The sequence below is a fragment of the Coregonus clupeaformis genome, chromosome 15 (genome assembly GCF_020615455.1).
Source record: "Coregonus clupeaformis isolate EN_2021a chromosome 15, ASM2061545v1, whole genome shotgun sequence".
NCBI classification, from domain to species: Eukaryota; Metazoa; Chordata; class Actinopteri; order Salmoniformes; family Salmonidae; genus Coregonus; species Coregonus clupeaformis.
The window spans coordinates 7,573,651-7,600,916 of record NC_059206.1 but is presented as its reverse complement, the minus strand read 5'-3'; the positions used below and the strand labels follow the sequence as shown (position 1 = coordinate 7,600,916).

The following is a 27,266-nucleotide window of genomic DNA, read 5'->3' as shown; positions in this document are numbered from 1 at the left end:
ACTAAAAAACAGCATTCCCCAATAGGATGGCCTTTACTTCAGCAGTGATGAATTCATGAAAGCAAATTATGGACTCCTCTTTGAATCTGTGTATTTCTCCAAAACTCAGTTGTCCTGAGTCTGCACAGAACTGCCAGGACCTAAAATCAATGGAGACACTCAAGTTTTTTAATCCTGTATCTCTCAACACATTCACGAAAATAGTCATGGCCTCTAAACCTTCCAGCTGCCTACTGGACCCTATTCCAACTAAACTACTGAAAGAGCTACTTCCTGTGCTTGGTCCTCCTATGTTGAACATAATAAATGGCTCCCTATCCTCCGGATCTGTACCAAACTCACTAAAAGTGGCAGTAATAAAGCCTCTCCTGAATAAGCCTATATCGGCCTATATCGATTCTCCCATTCCTCTCAATTTTTTTTGAAAAAGCTGTTGCTTAGCAACTCACTGCCTTCCTGAAGACAAATAATGTGTGCAAAACGCTCCAGTCTGGTTTTAGACCTCATCATAGTACTGAGACTGCAATCATGAAGGTGGTAAATTACCCTTTAATGGCCTCAGATCAAGGCTCTCCATCTGTCCTTGTGCTCCTAGACCTTTAACACCATCGATCACCACATTAAATAAAAATAATAATAATAATATGCCATTTAGCAGACGCTTTTATCCAAAGCGACTTACAGTCATGCGTGCATACATTTTTGTGTATGGGTGGTCCCGGGGATCGAACCCACTACCTTCTTTTGGAGAGATTGGAAACCCTACACGGATAAGTGCAGTGGACGGCAGGTAGCTTAGTGGTTAAGAGCGTTGTGCCAGTAACCGAAAGGTTGCTGGTTCTAATCTCTGAGCCGACTAGGTGAAAAATCTCTCGATGTGCCCTTGAGCAAAGCACTTAACCCTAATTGCTCCTATAAGTCGCTCTGGATAAGAGTGTCTGCTAAATGACAAAAAAAAGATCTTAGATCTTACCTGTTGGGAAAGATATCGGTTTGTCCTCTGACAAATCAATTTGAAGTTTCTGTGTTCCTCAAGGTTCCATTGCGATGCGGACGACACACAGCTGTACATTTCGATGAAACATGGTGAAGCCCCAAAATTGCCTACCCTGGAAGCCTGTGTTTCAGACATAAGGAAATGGATGGCGACAACTGTTTTACTTTTACACTTTTAAGACAAAACAGGAATGCTAGTTCTAGGTCCCAAGAAACAAAGAAATCTTCTGTTTGATCTGACAATTAATCTTGATGGTTGTACAGTCGTCTCAAATAAAACTGTGAAGGATCTTGGTGTTATTCTGGACCCTGATCTCTATTTTGACGAACATATCAAGAATATTTCAAAGGCAGCTTTTTTCCATCTTCGTAACATTGAAAAAATCAGAAACTCTTTGTCCAAAAATGATGCAGAAAAGCGAATCCATGCATTTGTCACTTCTGCAATGCTCTACTCTCCGGCTACCCGGATAAAGCACTAAATATACTTCAACTTCAATTAGTGCTAAATACGGCTGCTAGAATCTTGACTAGAACACAAACATTTGATCATATTACTCCAGTGCTAGCCTCTGGCTTCCTGTTATGGTTAGGGCTGATTTCAAGGTTTTACTGCTAACCTACAAAGCCTTACATGGACTTGCTCCTACCTATCTCTCTGATTTGGTCCTGCCGTATATACCTACACGAACGCTATGATCACAAGATGCAGGCCTCCTTATTGTCCCTAGAATTTCTAAGCAAACAGCTGGAGGCTGGGCTTTCTCCTATAGAGCTCCATTTTTATGGAATGGTCTTCCTATCCATGTGAGAGATGCAGACTCGGTCTCGACCTTTAACTCTTTACTGAAGAGTCATCTCGTCAGTAGGTCCTATGATTGAGTGTAGTCTGGCCTACTGGTGCGAAGGTGAACGGCAAGGCACTGGAGTGACGAACCGCCCTTGCTGTCTCTGACTGGCCGGCTCGCCTCTCTCCACTGGGATTCTTTGCCTCTGACCCTATTACGGGGGCTGAGTCACTTACTAGTGCTCTTCCATGCCGTCCCTAGGAGGGGTGCGTCAAGTCGTGCCAAGCCTTTTTTGCTATACTCAACTTGAGTGGGTTGAGTCACTGACGTGATCTTCCTGTCCGGCTTTGCGCCCCTCAGGCTCGTGTGGTGGAGGAGATGTTCGTGGGCTATACTCAGCCTTGTCTCAGGGTAGTAAGTTGGTGGTCTGTTGATGTCCCTCTAGTGGTGTGGGGGCTGTGCTTTGGCAAAGTGGGTGGGGTTATATCCTGCCTGGTTGGCCCTGTCCGGGGGTATCGTTGGACAGGGCCACAGTGTCCCATGACCCCTCCCTGTCTCAGCCCTGAACATCTTGAAGAATTATCTGGCCTTAATGGCAATGTACTCTTCGAATCTCCACCCGGCACAGCCAGAAGAGGTAAGGCCACCCCTCAGAGCCTGGTTCCTCTCTAGGTTTCTTCCTAGGCTCCTGCCTTTCTAGGGAGTTTTAGGCTGGGTTTCTGTGTAAGCACTACTACATGATACTAAAATGTTCCCTATATCCATCATGAGGTTGCTAAAACCTAGCCTATGAATGAAAGTTTACAACATAGGTGCACAGGTCGAGAGAAATTTGAGTGATCAAGGTGACAGACATTGACGCATTCAATGCACACTCTTGCCTGCATCTAGCAAATCTAGGGTGTAATCATTAGTCCAACAGTTGCAAATGAGAGTTTGTATTGGACAAATTCAGGTACAGTATGTTTATCCCCATTTCGTTCCGTTTGCTTCCGTTTAGAAAACATTTTTCAACAGAATCGGTGGAATGAATACACCCCTATTCACACGCAAACACAGTTCACTTTCATAGCAGGCACATACAAACAACATGATCCCTTTGATCCTTGTATAATTACTTCTTGCTTCTACGTGTTCTCCTCCTCTCACCTTTTCCCTTCGCTTGTGGACTTCAGTGCACAACACATCAGCTGTCTGTGACCAGGCGAAAAAACCTTTCCAAGCCAAACTTTCATATCATAACCGCTAACCTCTACACCCAGCCTGCATTGTTGTCACCATATTAATGTCGTAGTCAACATAGCTACTAGAATTAATGTTAGTAAACCTGCTACAATCATGCAGTACAGTGTACAGTCAGCAGCAAGCAGTTTAGCAGTTTCACTGGTGGGCCCCGGTGGCAATAAATTAATAAAATAAAACCCAGGCCGATGCCCCGTTCAAAGGCACTTAAATATTTTGTCTTGCCAATTCACCCTCTGAATGGTACACATACACAATCCATGTCTCAATTATCTCAAGAATTAAACAATCCTTCTTTAACCTGTCTCCTCCCCTTCATCTACACTGATTGAAGTGGATTTAATAAGTGACATCAATAAGGGATCATGGCTTTCACCTGGATTCAACTGATCAGTCTATTGTGAAGATGGCTGCCATTTTATGAACTCTTGACCAACCGTGCTATTTTGTGTGTTTTTTCGCATTGTTTGTAACTTATTTTGTACATAATGTTGCTGCTACCATCTTTTATGACCGAAAAGAGCTTCTGGACATCAGCACAGTGATTACTCACCTTGAATTGGACAAATAATTTTTCTTTAATGAGTCGGACGAGAGGGATTTGCTCCAGACACCCGACAGAACCCTCATCCCCGTCATTCACAGTAGAAAGAAAAGGAGATAGAGCCGGCGACGAGTGGCTAATCTGCCTTTGCCATCGATACTATTGGCCAATTTACAATCGCTTGATAATAAAGTGGACGAACTACAAGCACGAATATCCTTCCAACGGGACATTAAAAACTGTAATATCTTGTGTTTCACCAAGTCGTGGCTGAACGAAAACATGAATAACATACAGCTGGCGGGTTATACACTGTATCGGCAGGATAGAACAGCAGCCTCTGGTAGGACAAGAGGTGGCAGTCTATGTATATTTGTAAACAACAGCTGGTGCACGATATCTTGGAAGTCTCAAGGTTTTGCTCATGATAAGCTGTAGACCACACTATCTACCAAGATTGTTTTCATCTATATTCTTCGTAGCTGTCTATTTACCACCACAAACCGATGCTGGCACTAAGACCGCACTCAATGAACTGTATTCGGCCATAAGCAAACAGGAAAACACTCATCAAGAGGTGGCGCTCCTAGTGGCCGGGGACTTTAATTCAGGGAAACTTGAATCCGTTTTATCTCATTTCTACCAGCATGTTAAATGTGCAACCAGATGGAAAACAACTCTAGACCGCCTTTACTCCACACTCAGAGATGAGTACAAAGCTCTCTCTCACCCTCCATTTGGCAAATCTGACCAGAATTATATCCTCCTGATTCCTGCTTATAAGCCAAAACTAAAAGCAGGAAGCACCAGTGACTTGGAAGGATAGAATTGGTCAGGAAGTGGTCAGATGACGCAGATGCTAAGCTACAGGACTGTTTTGCTAGCACAGACTGGAATATGTTCCGGGATTCTTCCGATGGCATTGAGGAGTACACCACATCAGTCACTGGCTTCATCAATAAGTGTATCGATGACGTCGTCCCCACAGCGACTGTACGTACATACCCCAACCAGAAGCCAATAATTACAGGCAACATCCGCACTGAGCTAAAGGGTAGTGCTGCCGCTTTCAAGGAGCGGGACTCTAACCCAGAAGCTTATAAGAAATCCTGCTATGCCCTCCGATGAACCATCAAACAGGCAAAGCGTCAATTCAGGACTAAGATCGAATCATACTACACCGGCTCCGACGCTCGTCGGATGTGGCAGGGCTTGCAAACTTTTACAGACTTCAAAGGGATGCACAGCCACGAGCTTCCCAGTGTCACGAGCCTACCAGACAAGCTAAATTACTTCTATGCTCGCTTCGAGGCAAGTAACACTGAAACATGCATGAGAGCATCAGCTGTTCCGGACGACTGTGTGATCACGCTCTCCATAGCCGATGTGAGTAAGACCTTTAAACAGGTCAACATTCACAAGGCCAGACGGATTACCAGGACGTGTACTTCGAGCATGCGCTGACCAACTGGCAAGTGTCTTCACTGACATTTTCAAACTCTCCCTGTCTGAGTCTGTAATACCAATATGTTTCAAGCAGACAACCATAGTCCCTGTGCCCAAGAACACTAAGGTAACCTGCCTAAATGACTACTGACCCGTAGCACTCACGTCTGTAGCCATGAAATGCTTTGAAAGGCTGGTCATGGCTCACATCAACACCATAGTGCCCTCAAAGCTCATCATTAAGCTAAGGACCCTGGGACTAAACACCTCCCTCTGCAACTGGATCCTGGACTTCCTGATGGGCCGCCCCCAGGTGATAAGGGTAGGTTACAACACATCCGCCACGCTGATCCTCAACACGGGGGCCCCTCAGGGGTGCGTGCTCAGTCCCCTCCTGTACTCCCTGTTCACTCATGACTGCATGGCCAGACACAACTCCAAAACCATCTTTAAGTTTGCCGATGACACAACAGTGGTAGGCCTGATCACCGACAACGACGAGACAGCCTATAGGGGTCAGAGACCTTGCCGTGTGGTGCCAGGACAACACCTCTCCCTCAATGTGATCAAGACAAAGGAGATGATTGTGGACAACAGGAAAAAGAAGAGGACCGAGCACGCCCCCATTCTCATCAACAGGGCTGTAGTGGAGCAGGTTGAGAGCTTCAAGTTCTTTGGTGTCCACATCACCAACAAACTAACATGGTCCAAGCACAACAAGACAGTCGTGAAGAGGGCACAACAAAACCTATTCCCCCTAAGGAGACTAAAAAGTCCTCAGATACTCATCGAGAGCCTCCTAACTGGTTGCATCACTGCCTGGTATGGCAACTGCTCGGCCTCAGACCGCAAGGCACTACAGAGGGTAGTGCGTACAGCCCAGTACATCACTGGGGCCAAGCTTCCTGCCATCCAAGACCCAGACTCCAGCCACCCTAGTCATAGACTGTTCTCTCTGCTACCGCACGGCAAGTGGTACCGGAGCGCCAAGTCTAGGTCCAAGAGGCTTCTAAACAGCTTCTACCCCCAAGCCATAAGACTCCTGAACAGCTAATCAAATGGCTACCCAGACCATTTGCATTCCCCCCCCCCCACCCCATTCTTCGCTGCTGATACTCTCTGTTTATTATCTATGCATAGTCACTTTAATAACTCTACCTACATGTACATATTACCTAAACTACCTCGACTAACCGGTGCCCCCACACATTGACTCGGTACCGGTACCCCCTGTATATAGCCTCGCTATTGTTATTTTTACTGCTGCTCTTTAATTATTTGTTACTTTTATTTCGTATTATTTTATATTGTATTTTTCTGTGATTTTTTTTGGTATTCTTTCTTAGAACTGCATTGTTGGTTAAGGGCTTGTAAGTAAGCATTTCACTTTAAGGTCTACACCTGTTGTTTTCGGCGCGTGTGACAAATACAATTTGATTTGATTTGATTTGATTTGATTTGGAAAGAGCAGGTGTTCTTAATGTTTTGTATACTCAGTGTATATTCATACAATTCTCATTCTCCAAGTGGAAACATTGTTTGGAGAGCTCTCAAACTGTGCAACATTTGTGATTAAGAACTTTTGGTTTATTTAATTGTGTTTACCAGTTTACTGTCAATTTCATTGTTGTCTTTGTTTGGAGAGTCCGGTTTCTCCATCATGTTTAATGTTGAATGAAAGCACAAGCTTTAGCGTGCATGGATATACCCTATCCTGCGCGCCAAGAATAGGTGTGGCCAAATGTATTTAAGTGCCCGTTTTGGGGATGTTGTAGTTAAGTCACTTTTGGGTAACTCAGTGGGAGGCTGTATCTGACTCCGGTAGACCCCACCTGTGCTTTATTGGTTAAGACAGGTGTTGGCTGATGACAGCCTTTTTCTTTTGAATGCTGACATTTTGAAGTCAGAACTTTGTATATATATATTTGTAAACATCACCGTCATCTTTGAAACCCCAGCGCTGAGTAAAGAAATCCAACACTCATTTGCACCTTTACATTGCCTTCCCCCTGCTGAATCTTTGTCCTTATGACTGCTACAAGGCCCCTATTTTACGCTGACACAGCAGAGGAGATAGGACACAGATTTCACACAAACCTATCGCTTCAAAAGCACTCAATTTATTTAACTAGGCAAGTCAGTTAAGAACAAATTATTATTTACAATGACGGCCTACACCGGCCAAACCCGGACGACGCTGGGCCAATTGTGCGCCGCCCTATGGGACTCCCAATCACGGTCGGTTGTGATACAGCCTGGAATCGAACCAGGGGGTCTGTAGCGACGCCTCAAGCACTGAGATGCAGTGCCTTAGACCGCTGCGCCACTCGGGAGCCCAACGATCTCGGAGTCTCTGCATTTGAACTTTATGTTTATTGTGGTTTAGCGTGATATAAGCAGAATTCAATATAATTCCAATGCAAGAACTCCCAAAAAATGTGGCCCCTTCGCCGATTTCAACTGCCCCCTTTAGTGGCTCTATCCTGGTGCCGGGTCTGGCCAGGTTACAAATTCAACCAAAATTATTTCAATGCATTATTTTCTTGATCTAAAATGCATTCTTATAATAGACTGTACAGTACATGGGAAACATGGGACTGGTGTGAAACACATCGGTAGGAGAAGAAGTGTGATATCTGGCCTGCCTGCTCTTAGTGAAACTGTGGATGCGTTCCAAATGGCTACCTGTTCGCTATATAGTGCACTACGTTTGACCTGCGCCCTATGGGTTCATTATCTCCTCAAACCAAAAGAAAAATTGAGACTCAATACACACTATATACAATTGGTATCATAAGCATTCACCCCCCCTTGGATTTTTTTCACATTTTGTTGCGTCACAAAGTGGGATTGAAATAGATTTAATTGTGATTTTTTTTTTGTCAATGATCTACACAAAATACTCCATAATGTCAAAGTGAAAAGAAAATTCAACACGTTTTTACAAATTAATCCAAATTAAATAACTACAACATAGTCTATGCATAAGTATTCACCCCCTTTGTTTAAGCAAGCCCAAATTAGTTCAGGAGTAACATTTGGCTTAACAAATCACATAATAAGTTACATGGACTCACTCTGTGTGAAATAATAGGGGTTGACATGACTACTCCTTCCTCTGTCCCCCATACATTCAACATCTGTAAGGTTTCTCTGTCAAGTGTTGAATTTCAAGCACAGATTCAACTACAAAATCAGGGAGCTTTTCTGAAGCCTCATATAGAAGGGCTGTGATTGGTAGATGGGTAACAATAACAAATCAGACATTGAATATCTCTTTAAGCATGGTCAAGTTAATAATGATGCTGTGGATGATGTATTAAACCACCCAGACACATCAAAGATACAGTCGTCCTTCTGAACTGAGCTGCAGGAGAGGTAGGAAACTGCTCAGGAATGTCACCATGAGGCTATTGGTGATTTTAAAACAGCTACAGAGTTCAATGGCTGTGATGGGAGAAAACTCAGGATGGATCCAAACATTGTATTGACTCCACAATAATGACCTAAATGATAGAGTGAAAAGAATAATACAAATATACAGAATACAAATATTTAGGCTTTTTGGCCTAAATGCAAAGCCTTATGTTTGGGGCAAATCCAACACATCACTGAGTAACTGCCTTCTTAATTTGAAGCATGGTGGTGGCTGCATCATGGTATGGGTATGCTTGACATCAGCAAAGACAAAGTATGAAAATGTATGCACTCACTACTGTAAGTCGCTCTGGATAAGAGCATCTGCTAAATGTAAATGTAAACTGGGGAGTTTATCAGCATAAAAAGAAACGGGATGGAGCAAATACCTGCTTCAGTCTGGTTTATACAAGACACTGGGAGAGGAGTTCACCTTCAGCAGGTCAATAACCTACAACACTGGAGTTACTTACCTGTTACAGGAGGGGGTCGCAGTTCCGCAGCGACCCACTAGGTGTCATCCTCCGACAACCTTAGGCACCTCCTCACTCACAGTCTGGACTAATCATTATCTTATTGGTGTCACCTGTGTCTACCTTGAGGCAGCACCTCTAGGCTTCTGGTGACTGCCTCTCGTTAGCAGCATTCGGTCATCCATTTTGTTTTCCTGTGTACGCAGTAACCTGGTCACGTCGGACATTTTGATGGAACCCCCCCCACCGAGTGATCGACTTCACGTCCAATTAGTCTCTCAAATCGAAATCACCTTGAGCGGAACCCGAACGTGTTATGTGTATCTAGTGGGGAGTAATAATAATAATAATAATAATAATATGCCATTTAGCAGACGCTTTTATCCAAAGCGACTTAGTCATGCGTGCATACATTTTTGTGTATGGGTGGTCCCGGGGATCGAACCCACTACCTTGGCGTTACAAGCGCCGTGCTCTACCAGCTGAGCTACAGAGGACCACGAGTACTGACTGGTCACTGTGAATGAGATGATCACCTGGATACCGATAACATAAAGTATGCTGTGACTATGAAGTATATATGTACGATATATTAACGAACATGGGTTGCTATGAACCGTGTCTCAATGCAACTTGTCAACTTGTCAGGTTCATTCATGACACATTTACGATGGGAATGGAAAAAATACACCGTTTTCCGTCTCGAATAATGGCATAATGTACGCTCAATTTCTTTCCAATCACAGGCCTATTCACTTCCTCTTCTAAATCCTGGTAAAAACCTACAGATTGGGCTTAGGTCATTACCGGTCACTGCTAAAAACCTACATATTGGACTTGGGTCATTATGACTTGATGCAAGTGGACAGGGAGGACCTTAAATCTGAAACAATTCATGGTTCAACCGAGTTCAGCGGCGCCGTAACTTTAATGTGTGCTCACAGGAGTTCTGCCATAGTGGAGAAAATGGAATGACGATTACTTTGAGAGGTCAGACGAACCTGGACTAAATGGCCAAAGAGCATGAGATTGAAGGAGGCTGTTCGGGGGAAAGAGAGCAAACGGCGCAATTATGAATGCGAGGATATTAGATCATGGATCCGCACCCTCCATTCAGGAAAAGCACCCGACTCTGATACAGTACTGTACTGGTAAAACAAGCTGAGTTCACCACTGCTTAGGACAGACTCTGATACAGTACTGTACTGGTAAAACAAGCTGAGATCACCACGGCTTAGGACAGACTCTGATACAGTACTGTACTGGTAAAACAAGCTGAGTTCACCACTGCTTAGGACAGACTCTGATACAGTACTGTACTGGTAAAACAAGCTGAGTTCACCACTGCTTAGGACAGACTCTGATACAGTACTGTACTGGTAAAACAAGCTGAGTTCACCACGGCTTAGGACAGACTCTGATACAGTACTGTACTGGTAAAACAAGCTGAGTTCACCACTGCTTAGGACAGACTCTGATACAGTACTGTACTGGTAAAACAAGCTGAGTTCACCACTGCTTAGGACAGACTCTGATACAGTACTGTACTGGTAAAACAAGCTGAGTTCACCACGGCTTAGGACAGACTCTGATACAGTACTGTACTGGTAAAACAAGCTGAGTTCACCACGGCTTAGGAGAGACTCTGATACAGTACTGTACTGGTAAAACAAGCTGAGTTCACCACGGCTTAGGACAGACTCTGATACAGTACTGTACTGGTAAAACAAGCTGAGTTCACCACTGCTTAGGACAGACTCTGATACAGTACTGTACTGGTAAAACAAGCTGAGTTCACCACTGCTTAGGACAGACTCTGATACAGTACTGTACTGGTAAAACAAGCTGAGTTCACCACGGCTTAGGACAGACTCTGATACAGTACTGTACTGGTAAAACAAGCTGAGTTCACCACTGCTTAGGACAGACTCTGATACAGTACTGTACTGGTAAAACAAGCTGAGTTCACCACGGCTTAGGACAGACTCTGATACAGTACTGTACTGGTAAAACAAGCTGAGTTCACCACTGCTTAGGACAGACTCTGATACAGTACTGTACTGGTAAAACAAGCTGAGTTCACCACGGCTTAGGACAGACTCTGATACAGTACTGTACTGGTAAAACAAGCTGAGTTCACCACGGCTTAGGACAGACTCTGATACAGTACTGTACTGGTAAAACAAGCTGAGTTCACCACTGCTTAGGACAGACTCTGATACAGTACTGTACTGGGAAAACAAGCTGAGTTCACCACTGCTTAGGACAGACTCTGATACAGTACTGTACTGGTAAAACAAGCTGAGTTCACCACGGCTTAGGACAGACTCTGATACAGTACTGTACTGGTAAAACAAGCTGAGTTCACCACTGCTTAGGACAGACTCTGATACAGTACTGTACTGGTAAAACAAGCTGAGTTCACCACTGCTTAGGACAGACTCTGATACAGTACTGTACTGGTAAAACAAGCTGAGTTCACCACGGCTTAGGACAGACTCTGATACAGTACTGTACTGGTAAAACAAGCTGAGTTCACCACGGCTTAGGACAGGCAGGAGAAAACAGACACTGTTTATTCAAGTGAACAAACATGCAGTGTGTTTATTCTCTTAGATCTTTGCATAGGGCCTAGTAGTCTACAGTAGTGTACACTATAACATAGGGCCTAGTAGTCTACAGTAGTGTACACTATAACATAGGGCCTAGTAGTCTACAGTAGTGTACACTATAACATAGGGCCTAGTAGTCTACAGTAGTGTACACTATAACATAGGGCTTACTAGTCTACAGTAGTGTACACTATAACATAGGGCTTACTAGTCTACAGTAGTGTACACTATAACATAGGGCCTAGTAGTCTACAGTAGTGTACACTATAACATAGCGGGAAGAAAGTGGGAAACCCCTATGACCTCTGAAACAGTGGGAAACCGAACAACAACAACAACACTACACAGACAGACCTGGAATACAAAGTGACCACTGAACTCAGGGGGCAGAAAGACAGACGGCTCATTCAGGGGCCGTGAGTGAAAACATGAATACGCCCCTGATGGAGTCAAATCAGGACGCTATGCACCTCGGCGTGGTGCGTGCTGGCTCCGGTGGGGAAAGACTCATATTCACGCATGATATCATATTTGAACAGCTCCTCCGTGACTCCATGCTCCAGATTTCAGAGGAGGCCAAAGCATGCCCACAACTCTGGGGCCAGAATCTCAGTTTAATGCTCTCCACTCAAAGCTCCTGGCTCTCTGAACACTCTAGTTTAGTATTTTCACAGCTGAAGTCACTGGACCAGTGACTCCCCTCATATATTGTTTGGTGACCAGTTTTCCTACGTTACCAAATGTATTAGTGCAGCTACTGTAAAGTACTAGAAAGACATTAGATAGATATATAGACAGAGAGATATCATTAAAATATATAATTTAAAGAGATAGCAGCCAGCTGACAGAACAACAACAACCCAAAAACTATAAGATGAAAGAGAAGAACAAGAACAAGGAATCTGCTGAGCTGAAGAGAAACCGTGTGATAGATATTTCCTGTGGAGAGAACTTGTCCAGGTGCGCCCTGTGGAGAGGACTTGTCCAGGTGCGCCCTGTGGAGAGGACTTGTACAGGTGCACCCTGTGGAGAGGACTTGTCCAGGTGCGCCCTGTGGAGAGGACTTGTCCAGGTGCGCCCTTTGGAGAGGACTTGTCCAAGTGCGCCCTGTGGAGAGGACTTGTCCAGGTGCACCCTGTGGAGAGGACTTGTCCAGGTGCACCCTGTGGAGAGGACTTGTCCAGGTGCGCCCTGTGGAGAGGACTTGTCCAGGTGCGCCCTGTGGAGAGGACTTGAACAGGTGCACCCAGAGGAGAGGACTTGTCCAGGTGTGCCCAGAGGAGAGGACTTGTCCAGGTGCGCCCAGAGGAGAGGACTTGAACAGTTGCGCCCAGAGGAGAGGACTTGTCCAGGTGTGCCCAGAGGAGAGGACTTGTCCAGGTGCGCCCAGAGGAGAGGACTTGAACAGTTGTGCCCTGTGGAGAGGACTTGAACAGGTAGGAAACGACACATACATAAACAATAGGCTAACAAAACTTAAACTGGCTCAGATAATGTTCCCATCAAATGGCTCAGATAATGTTCCCATCAAATGGCTCAGATAATGTTCCCATCAAATGTGAATTCGGTATGGAATACAGATGTTCAAATGATTCACATATTTAGGCTACAACATGGAAATCAATGCGGAATTTGGCGGGAGAGTTGAGAGCTTGTGATGTACTGTGATGTGATGTGATGTGCTGTGACGTGATGTGCTGTGATGTGATGTGATGTGATGTGCTGTGATGTGCTGTGATGTGCTGTGCTGTGATGTGATGTGACATGCTGTGATGTGCTGTGCTGTGATGTGATGTGACGTGATGTGACGTGCTCTGATGTGATGTGATGTGACGTGTTGTGATGTGCTGTGATGTGATGTGACGTGCTGTGCTGTGATGTGACATGATGTGATGTGATGTGATCTGATGTGCTGTGATATGATCTGATGTGATGTGATGTGACATGCTGTGATGTGCTGTGATGTGACGTGACGTGATGTGACGTGCTCTGATGTGATGTGCTGTGATGTGATGTGATGTGATGTGATGTGACGTGCTGTGATGTGATGGGATGTGCTGTGATGTGATGTGATGTGACGTGTTGTGATGTGATGTGATGTGCTGTGATGTGATGTGACGTGCTGTGATGTGACATGATGTGATGTGATCTGATGTGCTGTGATGTGATCTGATGTGATGTGACATGCTGTGACATGCTGTGATGTGCTGTGATGTGATGTGCTGTGATTTGATGTGCTGTGATGTGATGTGATGTGACGTGTTGTGATGTGATGTGATGTGACGTGCTGTGATGTGATGTGCTGTGATGTGATGTGATGTGATGTGACGTGTTGTGATGTGATGTGCTGTGATGTGATGTGATGTGCTGTGATGTGATGTGATGTGATGTGACGTGCTGTGATGTGACATGATGTGATGTGATGTGATCTGATGTGCTGTGATGTGATCTGATGTGATGTGACATGCTGTGACATGATGTGATGTGACTTGACGTGATGTGATGTGATGTGCTGTGATGTGATGTGATGTGACGTGTTGTGATGTGATGTGCTGTGATGTGCTGTGACATGATGTGACGTGCTCTGATGTGATGTGACGTGCTGTGATGTGACATGATGTGATGTGATCTGATGTGATCTGATGTGATGTGATGTGACATGCTGTGATGTGCTGTTATGTGATGTGATGTGCTGTGATGTGCTGTGATGTGATGTGATCCTCAACAATGTATAGGGTACGTCTACAGCTCCATGACGTTCACCATTATGAACCAGTAGCCTAGGTAAATTCATTATTAAAGGCCTGTTAATAACCAACACCAACTAGGTACAACACAAGGATTCATTAGATTCGTCAGAGTGTCAGAACCTGTTATCATTTCCCTTTATACCACATGTACAGTATTTCACCTGAGATGTTATTACACTCAGCTCCCTTATGAAAATGCCTGAGTGCCCCACCTATAACCACTGTCAGAAGAACCAACCACGCTGTAACGGCATTCACCGGGTAGAGTGACATTGCCAAAGCCAGTCAGTGGTCTTTCCAAGTTGGGAGACATTCGGCAGCGTCAAAAGGCCTCTTGTAATGACTTTACCAGACAGGGCTGCGAGTCTTAGTGCCGGCGTGCTCTCAATGGCTTTTTCCAAAACATCCCGCAGACTTCCACAGATGGCCCTGGGCCTTTGAAGGCACCCATGGTATGACCCAGTTTCGGTAGCTACAACACCATCACACAATGCACAGAGGGGAACCTTATCCCTACTGTGCTGGATGTATTTTGTAGAGGGAGGGGTGGCTGGAGACGGTTCACAGTTCCCCACACCTGACACAGTTTAGTTCAGGGTGGGCAGATCCATGCATCTCGTCTCGTACGGGATCATTATGGGTGAGCACTGATCAAACAGGGTTTCTGTGGTGTCCATCGAGAGACAAACTGATGCTGTCTGATGTCCTCTGTTGGACTGGACTGGACTAGACTGGACTATACTGGACTGGACTGGACTGGACTATACTGGACTGGACTGGACTATACTGGACTGGACTGGACTGGACTGGACTATACTATACTGGACTGGACTGGACTTGACTGGACTTGACTGGACTTGACTGGACTATACTGGACTATACTGGACTGGACTGGACTGGACTGGACTATACTGGACTGGACTGGACTGGACTATACTGGACTGGACTGGACTGGACTATACTGGACTGGACTGGACTATACTGGACTATACTGGACTGGACTGGACTAGACTGGACTATACTGGACTGGACTGGACTGGACTATACTGGACTGGACTGGACTATACTGGACTGGACTGGACTGGACTGGACTATACTGGACTGGACTGGACTTGACTGGACTTGACTGGACTTGACTGGACTATACTGGACTATACTGGACTGGACTGGACTGGACTGGACTATACTGGACTATACTGGACTGGACTGGACTTGACTGGACTTGACTGGACTTGACTGGACTATACTGGACTGGACTGGACTGGACTGGACTATACTGGACTGGACTGGACTTGACTGGACTTGACTGGACTATACTGGACTATACTGGACTTGACTGGACTATACTGGACTGGACTGGGCTATACTGGACTTGACTGGACTTGACTGGACTATACTGGACTATACTGGACTGGACTGGACTTGACTGGACTTGACTGGACTTGACTGGACTTGACTGGACTGGACTGGACTTGACTGGACTTGACTGGACTTGACTGGACTATACTGGACTATACTGGACTGGACTGGACTGGACTATACTGGACTGGACTGGACTGGACTGGACTTGACTGGACTATACTGGACTTGACTGGACTATACTGGACTGGACTGGGCTATACTGGACTTGACTGGACTTGACTGGACTATACTGGACTATACTGGACTGGACTGGACTTGACTGGACTTGACTGGACTTGACTGGACTATACTGGACTGGACTGGACTTGACTGGACTTGACTGGACTATACTGGACTATACTGGACTGGACTGGACTATACTGGACTGGACTGGACTTGACTGGACTATACTGGACTGGACTGGACTGGGCTATACTAGACTGGACTTGACTAGACTGGACTGAACTGTACTGGACTGGACTATACTGGACTGGAATAGACTGGACTATACTGGACTGGACTGTAGGTATCTCATCAAAGTACAGTTGATCTAGTGTAATGGAAATGGACTTGGAGTCTGAGTGGCGCTCCCAGGATGCACGTCTGCAAAATACAATGAACTCTTCTCGTCCTCTATGAAAAATGAGCTTTGATTAAGAAAGAGCTTGGCCAAAATGCGTAGATAATCCTTGGTTGGGTTTCAAAGCCTTTTTGGATGATTCTGTTCCACCATCTTTCAAGATTCTATTTCCCTGTGTACCTATGACTGATTCAGCACTGTATGAAGCTACATGTGTTTTGTTAAACCGAGGCTTAAGTCACACTTTAAAGGTGATGTAGCACTGACAAGATGATTTAATGCAGGGCTGTTCAATTCTGGTCTTCCAGGGCCAAAGCTGATGGAGGTTTTTCTTGCCTGATAGTACATTGATTAATAAATGTCATTGATTGTTCCAGGTTTGAATCAGCCCCTGATTGGAATAGAATGAAATCCATCAGCGCTGTGGCCTCCCAAGACCGTAATCGAATAGCATTATCACGATTGTTAGTCACTGAAAAAACTCCCTAAACAAATATTCCAAGTGCTTCACAATAATGATGACGGCTAATATTGTCAAACTGATTTTTTTTTAAATGGTGCAGCGTGGTATGCGTACATAGTCGTTTATTTTTAATAAACACCGACAAAATAGCAAAATCCAACAGAACGTGAAGTTCAAGAGGTTAAACGTAAACAAGCCAAACAGGAACAAGATCCCACCACTAAGGGAGGCAACATGGCTGCCTAAATATGATCCCCCAATCAGAGACAACGACCGACAGCTGCCTCTGATTGGGAACCACACCCGGCCAACATGGAAATACATAAATTAGATTTCACACCCTGACCAACCCAACTAGAGATCTCAATGTCAGGGCGTGACACTAAATGAACGGTATATGGTTTGCATTCAAGAATGAGTCTTGAAACATGCACAAACATGCACAAATAGGAAACATGCACTTCAACATTTCCCTGTACCACTTTACGTGAACCCGTCTGTCATTATGACATCTGTAATGTAATGACAATAATATTTAGCCCCAATATGATGGATGGCTCAAGGTAAAGTGGAACCCATTTCTCCAAGGTTTTTTCTACTACAAAAAGATTATGTAACACACTGTAAATTGTGTAAATTCTGAATTTGCAGTGTCTTATACAATAAGCCCATGTGGGCTGGGGATGTGAAAGAGTCAAGATGCTTCAATAACAAACTAAATCAAAATCCAGGTAGCTTTCCTCTGTGTGAAGGAGATGGTGGAGGTGCTGCGAATCATTTGATCCCTACCTTCTCTCTCTCTCTCTCTCTCTCTCTCTCTCGCTCTCTCTCCCCCCTCTCTTTCTCTCTCTCTCTCTCTCTCTAGGAAGGGACGAGGGAACAAGGGGGAGGGTGGTAAGGATGTGGAAAGTAGTGCAGCACATGAACAGAGAGGGGTTTTAAGAGAGCTCTGCGTTCAAAGGAAGTGAACGCTGGCGTCCTGCCTCATCTCCTGCCTAGTACACGATCCTATCTTCCCCTTAACTCTTGTCCTTCGGCAAATGTCTGCCTTTTAAACACGCTTGTTAAAAGCACACTGATTCATATTCCAAGTGCACGATTCATTCATGATTCTGTACATTTACAATAGATTATGATAATGAAGAGGGTTAACATAGGGGGGGGAAAAAACGGTTTGGGAATCCTCCCAGGAGTTATAAACAATGCAAACTTGCAATCTTGTCTGTGCATTTAACCCGATCCCCAGTGCTTTGGTTTGATAGGCCGCCTGGTGGACGCAAATGTAAAACTTGGGTGAAACGAGCAACAACAAGTTGTAAATGTCAACATGAATAATGCTATAGAATGAAAATACATTCGCGAGGGATGCGTTTGCGTCAAGCATAACAATCTTTTATAAGGGAATTGCTACGGTCAACTCCCAGAGCGGGCAGCTAGGATGGCTGTCTTCTTTATCTGGATGAAATATAGTGTGATTGTTGCGGCCCCACAAGAAATATACGTTTACTGTAGGCTGAGATACTGTAAAACGCATATTAGATTCAAGTAATCTTTCTCTCTTGGTGGTCCTATTCAGCCATAGTTGGAGGTAAATTTTCCTCGAACTGGCGGAATATCGCTCAGTTTCTTCAATTTATGCAATTTTTCGTTCATAGTTATGAGGTAGCAACAGATACTTAAAAGGGTTCTACCTGGAACCAAAAAGGGTTATCCTATGGGGACAGCCAAATAACCATTTTTTTCTAAGAGTGTACTATCCCTGCCAATGTCTGTGTTGTCTCTGGGTAGAAAACTAACACATTAGTAAATACATCCTCAAAACTACACACGAACGTCTGCTGTAATCGCTCACTCCCTTCCAGCCATCCTCAGAACACCACCACCACCACGCTCGTCTCTCCTATGGACCTGGCTGCTATTATTCAATACACTGTATCATAGACAAAGCTTGGCTCATTTGTCCGACAAGTCCTTTTAGATTACGTTGCTGTTCTCTCCCACCCATTCTCTCTTTGAAAAACAAAGAGAAAAAGTCTTGGCCTATTTGATTTATTTCTCCCTGTTTAAGGCATCACATTAGCTACCTCATAGGCCTGTCAGCTGTCCCAGTGCAGTGTCTAATGGAAAAGCTCTCCTCTGTGCCAGGGGCAAGTGTGGCTTGGCCAGGTCTGTGATCAGCGAAGATAAAGGAACTCCTAATGTGTTTTAAGGCCCTCTACTGGGGATGCTTCCCAAATGGCACCCTAGTCCCTTTCTTGTGCACTACTTTTTTATTCCCTAACTATAAAAGGGACTAGGGTGCCATTTTAAGAACACTTTATTGGTCAATTGCACCCAAGGTCCAACAGAAATTGGACTTCCGCTTTTAACCCAAACCCTTCCAAATGACACACACACAGGTTTTGGAGAGGGGCAGGGAGCTGCCACACTGGGCGCCCGGGGAGCTGTTGTTGTGGCGGGGGTTAAGTGCTTTGCTCAAGGGCACAACGGCAGGCAATGGCATCTAGGATTTGATACCAGCAAACCCTCCGGAAGCTAGCTCACTGCCCGCATGATTCTTTCCCCCTGTCGGACCCGGGATTCGAACTGGCAACCCTCCGGTTGCTAGCTCACTGCCCGCAAGGGTTTTCCCACCTGTCGGTCCTGGGATTTGAACTGGCAACCCTCCGGTTAATGGCTCGCCTTTCTAACCGCTAGGCTACCTTTGGGATGCAACCTGGGGCTAGGGGCGCGGTAGGAGGGGGAACGTTGTTCAACTTTCACTACGGAGATCAAAATAGCGAAGGGGACAGTTTCAGTTTGAATGGGCCCATTTCGGGGAGGATGTCGAACCCTATATTACATTTGGGACTTGTATGGATCAGAAATCTCGGTGAGAAAGGGGGCTCTAATTTGTCAGTTTGTTTTTTTCTCCCAGTGACCTTACTAAGACTTTCTCCTCTCCATTAGTGGTGTAATAGAGGAGATTTGGCTCAGTGGGTTGAGGGGGAGAAGGATATTTGAAGCCTGAATACGAGGAACATGAACAAGCTAGCTCTCGATTTGTAGCCATTCTATGAGAGAGAAAGCTTTTGTCCTTGAAAAACGTTCTGTCGCTACAATCTGCATCACATCATGGTTCACTGCTAGAAGAAATGTTGCTTTACAGAACCCCAAAAAGTGTTCAGTGGTTCGTTTCATACAGCATATGGCACACTGTAGACTAGTCTGATGTCTCTCTCTGATTAATTGTAAATGTCATTGTTGTATTCAATTTAATTGTATTCTGTGACTATTTTAGTCAAAGCTTTCCACCCTAGATATATCAGAAATGTGAACTGGTTCTAGCCATTGATGGATATCCACATGTACATTTCCATTCAACAATAAAACAATGTCCATTCTCTTAATAAATGGTCATAATTTGGATTAACGGACATTGTATACAGGACTGACACCGTGCTTTGTTTTTTTGCGCTTTATCGCGAGGGCAGGCTTGAATCCACAGCACAATAAGCTCTGTCTCCATTGGAAATCATTTTCCGCATCCCAAATGGCACCCTATTCCCTATATAGTGCACTACTTTTGACCAGAGCTCTATGGGTCCTGGTCAAAAGTAGTGCACTAAATAGGGAATAGGGTGCCATTTGGGACCTGAATCATAGCTTCCAAATAGCATTAATGTACTGTAGTCCTTGCTGGCCCGCTGCTCCTCGATGACTGAGCTATTTGCCACAGTTCAAAGTTGTTATGATCTCAGCATCTAAAACTGGGTGTGGAATCAGGACTCCAACTGTTAGTACCACATTCTCTCAAATGGAAGTAAATCTTGATCAATCCAGTACAACCCCAATGCTTGATGGATTACAGAAATAATACATTTAAATAAGATGGATATGCACTGTAACAAAACGCTTTTAATTCAAACATCATTTCTTTCATCTGTCAGATGTAGGACATAGCAGCGTGTACCACAACAATGTATCATCTCTGTATTCAGAATCCTTGGTTGCTCTGCAGCCATTACACAGTGTAAATGAATGCTGCACAGTTTGCTCAGAAAAATGCTATTATGTTAACACATGATATAATGGTGTTCTCTGACAGGGATATTCATGACCTCTGTGTTTGCACTAGGAATGTAATCAAAAGGTACACACAACACAAGACTGCAAGAAACACGTCATATTTGTAAAGTTAAAGAATATCCGTGAGTCAAAGTAATTTCACATTGGTTAAAACTAGTGCATAATAACCAGATAATTACTTCATTTCTAGATTATAAACATGTAATGACACCTAGTTTGTTCCGCACTCTTCACGTAATAAACCACTGAGTCATGTAATGGAGTCATGTCCTGGAGTCCTGTAATGGAGTCATGTCCTGAAGTCCTGTGATGGAGTCATGTCCTGGAGTCATGTAATGGAGTCATGTCCTGAAGTCCTGTGATGGAGTCATGTCCTGGAGTCCTGTAATGGAGTAATGTCCTGAAGTCATGTAAAGGAGTCATGTCCTGGAGTCCTGTAATGGAGTCATTTCCTGGAGTCATGTCCTGAAGTCCTGTAATGGAGTCATGTCCTGGAGTCCTGTAATGGAGTCATGTCCTGAAGTCATGTAAAGGAGTCCTGTAATGGAGTCATTTCCTGTAGTCCTGTAATGGAGTCATTTCCTGGAGTACTGTAATGGAGTCATGTCATGGAGTCATGTAAAGGAGTCATGTCCTGGAGTCATGTCCTGGAGTCATGTAATGGAGTCATGTCCTGAAGTCATGTAAAGGAGTCATGTCCTGGAGTCCTGTAAAGGAGTCATGTCCTGGAGTCCTGTAATGGAGTCATTTCCTGGAGTCATGTAATGGAGTCATTTCCTGGAGTCCTGTAATGGAGTCATGTCCTGGAGTCATGTAAAGGAGTCATGTCCTGGAGTCATGTAAAGGAGTCATGTCCTGGAGTCATGTAAAGGAGTCATGTCCTGGAGTCATGTCCTGAAGTCCTGTAATGGAGTCATGTCCTGGAGTCCTGTAATGGAGTCATGTCCTGGAGTCCTGTAATGGAGTCATGTCCTGGAGTCCTGTAATGGAGTCATTTCCTGGAGTCCTGTAATGGAGTCATTTCCTGGAGTCCTGTAATGGAGTCATGTCCTGGAGTCATGTAAAGGAGTCATTTCCTGGAGTCCTGTAAAGGAGTCATGTCCTGGAGTCCTGTAATGGAGTCATTTCCTGGAGTCCTGTAATGGAGTCATGTCCTGGAGTCATGTAAAGGAGTCATGTCCTGGAGTCCTGTAATGGAGTCATTTCCTGGAGTCATGTAAAGGAGTCATGTCCTGGAGTCATGTAAAGGAGTCACATTGCAACTACAGTTATTATGTAGTTGCAACTTGCAAGTATATACTATCTCTTTGTAACCAGAGTACGGTTGATACTCCATGGTTTGACGTGGTATTTAGACAACAAGAGGATCTGTTAAAGGGATAGTTCCCTTCAAAAACTATATTTTAGCGTTTTGTTTATTAGTTCACTGTTGATGCAATCCCAAAGAATTGTGCATGCCAGCAGTCCATTTTTCAAGATTGAGCACTTTCAGTACATAGAAAAAACTGTGATGATTATTATTTTTGAATGATCCCTTTAAAGCAGCAATCAGCAGTTTAAACAATAAAAAAGCATTTTCCCCTCCCCTGTTTCTGTAAAAAGCTGAGGGATGGGGCTGAAGAAACCACTCTCAAATTCATAGACAGAGCTATGAATGCAAGGACTGACCCTCCATGATATCTAAATTATAGTTTTAACCATGTTTTGAGGCAATATAGTGTTTGTTTACATTTACTTTGTTTACAAACACTGGAGTAAAACAAGTTCATATTTTGGGTTCTGATGGGGTCCGACAGTTGAACTAAGCTCATGGGGCATTTATAAGTTATATTCTTTAAGAATCAATGGGTTCATATCATTAATTTATAAGTCCTGAAATAGATGTAGCAACTGCAGATTGCCACTTTTAAAGTCACCGCCCAGACGAGAACCATTGACTGACTGAGTGAGTGACATCACTAAACCTGGCCCATCAATACCAAACATGCCAGCAAGACTGGCAAAGGTTGAACTCAGCATGCCTTAATTGATTACATACCCATGTTGTTGCCAATTTGATTACTTGTGCTATTCTTTCTTGTTTTCATTTGTGTTGAAATGTGTCAAATGATTCCGCAATATGCAACGTGGTAGGAGGACTATATTGAAAAGATCTTAATCAACTTTGCATTACCCTTGAGATTTGATATGCCAAAAGGCAAATGCCAAGTGAAATCATTCCAGTATGCCTTGGCACAGGAGAAATCAGACTTATCAAGTATTACTCAAACCCTCCCTCGTTGAAAAATAGAGTAGATCATTTTGCATCAGGTCAACTCGCTGTGGTAGTACAAAGCCCCATAGAGCCCCATAGTGGAGGTGTCATAATACCCAATCGTTTTTCCACTATGTCTTTTTCACATTGGGGATTTTAAATGCACTTCAAATAACCAAGGTGGCTTTTGTCAATATATTCGGCTCTGTTTACTCTCAGATTCAAAAAATGCTAATTAGCATCAAAGTAGACATCATACAAGACTACAAATCCCTGCAAGCTCCTGCACGTCATCTCTAACTGACACCTTTGCTAACAGGTATTGTGTCAATTTAAAACTTGCACAAGAAAAGGAATGTTGCCAATTTATTCATTACTACATTTAGCTAACATTAGATAGTTAATCCAGAGATTCTTACCTTTGCCTCAATTTGGCAGTCTTGTCCAGATCATCATGGCATTTGTAGTTCTTTATGATAGCCACATTAGCAGCTAATTAGCATTTCATTTTGGGGGGATAAATACAGGCGAATATATTGATAAACGTCACCTTGTCCTAGATGTATTTACACGGTTATCAAAATGTCACGCCAGGGTAAACCTACACGAAACACAGCCCTTATTTTAAGTGTTTCTAGAATCCCATATGGGAAAAATGTATGGTGGAAAAACAATTGTAACCATTTCCGTTTGACCGCAAGGTTTTATGGGTATTATAACTAATAGTGTGGTACTCTATAGCACCTGGATGGGACCTAGCTCTGTTCCAGGGTGTTAGTGCATGCTAGCTCTGGTCCAGGGTGTTAGTGCGTGCTAGCTCTGGTCCAGGGTGTTAGTGCGTGCTAGCTCTGGTCCAGGGTGTTAGTGCGTGCTAGCTCTGGTCCAGGGTGTTAGTGCGTGCTAGCTCTGGTCCAGGGTGTTAGTGCGTGCTAGCTCTGGTCCAGGGTGTTAGTGGGTGCTAGCTCTGGTCCAGGGTGTTAGTGGGTGCTAGCTCTGGTCCAGGGTGTTAGTGGGTGCCCTACTGTGGACCTAATCGATCTTGAATAGAAGTCTGGAATACTGTAGGATCACATAGAAAAGATATCAGTGGTCTTGCTGACACTTTTGATAAGCCTATCATTTAGTTTAAACTTTAGAGAATCCTGGAGAAAACCCCAAGCTCTTTGAAACCCCAGAGTCATTGCTGAGAATGGGCTCTCCAATACACAGACTTAAACGTTGAGAAGGGTTAGGAGCATGGGATTAACTGATGATGGTGAATGAATGCAAAACGAATCACTGCAGCCCACTAGGCTACTGTTTTTACACAATTATACAGCTCTCTTTATTACACAGGAAAAAAACGTAGGAAATCATTATTTGGAAAATATGTTTTGACTATGGTAAAAATCAAACACGACAGACCTTGGCGATACACAACCTTGTATTATCCTTTATTGTATGATCCAAAATATATACAGGTGTCCAGGAAATGAAATGGAAAGAACCAGCATTTGTTCTGTGAGAAGCTAAATGAAAACTCAAACAAATGAAAACGAAGTGACAACAATTTGACACGAGATGTTTTCATTCAATTTGAACAAAATAACTCCAATATATAGCTATAGTAGACAGACAGTAGTTTATTATGCTCCAATTAGATCTGTAAAAAGAAGCCTGCATTTTGTATTTTTTTTTGCACACCTCCTCCCCAATAAATTGAGGTAGCAGCTCAACAAGTGTGGCTATATTCTTCTCTGGTCTTACTGCAGTTGAGCAGGCTATTTAGAGCGCGCAGTCTTGACTGCTCGAGTGTGCTCTCTACCGCTCAGTGCGCGCTGTCCATACATCAAAATACACTTCTATACAAATCTCTCTCTCTCTCTCTCCTATGCTGACTTTTTTATTTTTACAGTGCAGGATACGGAGTCATTCATTTGGAAACACGTTCATGTGCGAGAGGAGAGAGGCGCATTTACCGGGAGATGGAAAAAAGTATCAGGCAGCGCATAGACAACACAGAATTTGACTAATGTGCACGGAGAGCAACTTTTTAACGACACTATCTGTAAAAGTTAATTGAACATTAACTGTGAATATGCATCTAAAGCGCATCTTCAGTCTCCTCCATCAGTTATGTTTTCTTGGAGCATTTGCCATTGCAGGTATATGTGAAACACCTTCAATATGCAGTTTAGAAGTTGATTTAGTTAATCAGGTACTCACAAGGCATGGTAACAATTGTCGTTGTTTCTCACTTTTGTAATTCGCTGAGTTAGCTAATATAGTGATGCGCAGGTGAGACATCACCCAGTCATTTTATTGGCGCAGACAGGATCATCCATAGGCTACATTTCCTTTGCTCCAGTTCACCTTTCCGAAAAAGACTATAACGACTAATCCTAGGGTATTTGCTGTCTTCTTTCCCTCATTTCCTATTCTTACTCTCCAGATCCGCACCCTTTCCAGGAATCCGAGTCCGAAATTATTTTCCCCGAGGTTTTTCCAGACACAGGTCCACCGGCTCCTGATAAACCAAATAGCCGAGAGACTGACGCCAGCTCCGGGGCTCCCGATAAACCAACTAGCCGAGAGACTGACGCCAGCGCCGGGAGCAGCTCTCGGGAGGTTCGTTCCATTTCAAACTGGGAAGAGTACGAATCTCCAGAGCTATATCATTGGGAACCGCAAGGACCGCAAACGGCCGCTTCCTCAGGGCTGAGACTCAAAATTCCTGCTTTTGGCAGGGACCTGCACCTCATCCTGAAGAGAGACACTCGGTTTCTGTCCCAGAAATTCATGGTGGAAAGGAGACAGAAAACACGAAAGGCATCTCGGCGCAGTATGCCAGTTTCGTCCGCTGCCAACACAGAAGAGAGAGGATGCTATTACAGCGGAACTGTTCTCAATTACGCAGGATCCATTGCCTCATTCAGCACCTGCGCAGGACTGGTAAATATATAATATTCAAGTCAATACCACGATTGGCATATTAGTTATGCTTATCGATAGACCTAAGTGTTGTTCGATGTGTATCTTTAAAAAGCATATGCTAAGCTCATGCATGAGAATGGAACAGTCTGTAACACCTGACATAGCCAACATCACACTTCTGAGTTTGCGTACCGTTACACAACAACAACAACAACAGGCTACATTTAATGTTTGCAATCCAAACACACCGTTCTAGACGTTAGCTCAAGTAATTCTGGACTGATTCTTACATTCAGAGTTGGAGGTATGTATAGGACAAGGACCATTGAACTCAAACAAATAGTCTACCCATTGTGACAGTTTGATAGGGATGTTGAAAATGCCCTTGTGCTGTGTGTCTGAAGTGGGAATGTACTGTAGCTACACTGTGTCTCTGTCAGTGTGTGTGTGTGTGTGTGTGTGTGTGTAGTGTAGTGTAGTTTATTTGTGTATTTATATGTGTGTAACTCCAAGCATACCCCCTTAGCCTTAGGTATATCTTTTGAATGTGTGGGAGGTAAACTCTCCAAGGTCCACTGCCTTTTTGGCCCACCCTGCTTTGTGCCGTCTCAGGGCAGACAACATGAACTTCTCCGTGAGCCACAGTACAGAATCATTAGCAGCCCCCTGAGGTTTTAAGGGTGAGCTCCTGTGGTTAGAGAGGCTTGGACTCAGTCTCAACAGTTTGGACCACAGTCCCGGGCTCTGTCTTGTTAACTCGAAGCTTCGCCTCACACACATTGAAACACGCAATGAGCTTGGCAAAGGCACAGTATTGCTTTTCCCTTCATTTGTTTTTTTCTCCCTGTTTGTCCATGCGAAAACAAGCTCTCAATTAATGAAATATTGCAGTTCATGTGAATTAACTTTTACGATGGCGACGGACCAGTTGTGTAGTTTGGCAATATTTGAATTTTTATCGTCTAAATATACCAGTATCTGTGTCTAGTCATTTTGTAGAACCAGTATATGCCATTCTACACATTTGGCTCATTGCTCACAACAGGCAGTACGATGTATCACTGAGAAATATTCCACAGGCAGACCTCTGATCTAAGATAAACAGAGTACTGTTTGAAGTGATGGTCTAAGGTTCTGAGGCTCACGCCACAGTAGTGTCAGCGTGAGGAATCTAGCACATTGTCGACCTCAGCAGACTCACCAAAGGTGACAGAATTTTGATGCTCATTTTAGAATGCGACAAACGTTCCATAAAGTTGAATTTTCATCAACCTCTCTCTCTCTCTCTCTCTCTCTCTCTGCACTGACTGACAAGCACT

At 44.1% G+C, this 27,266-nt stretch overlaps 1 protein-coding gene across 1 annotated transcript in view; it reads left to right on the top strand.

Moving 5' to 3' along the window:
- The first annotated feature begins 14,463 nt into the window (after nucleotides 1–14,463).
- The window catches only part of LOC121583100 (A disintegrin and metalloproteinase with thrombospondin motifs 19-like), a 143,809-nt gene continuing 131,006 nt past the window's right edge, over nucleotides 14,464–27,266 (top strand). Inside the window, exons 1-2 of the mRNA XM_045225348.1 lie at nucleotides 14,464–14,529; nucleotides 25,420–25,965. Coding sequence (XP_045081283.1) covers nucleotides 14,464–14,529; nucleotides 25,420–25,965 — 612 coding nt within the window. The remainder of the gene's footprint in view (nucleotides 14,530–25,419; nucleotides 25,966–27,266) is intronic.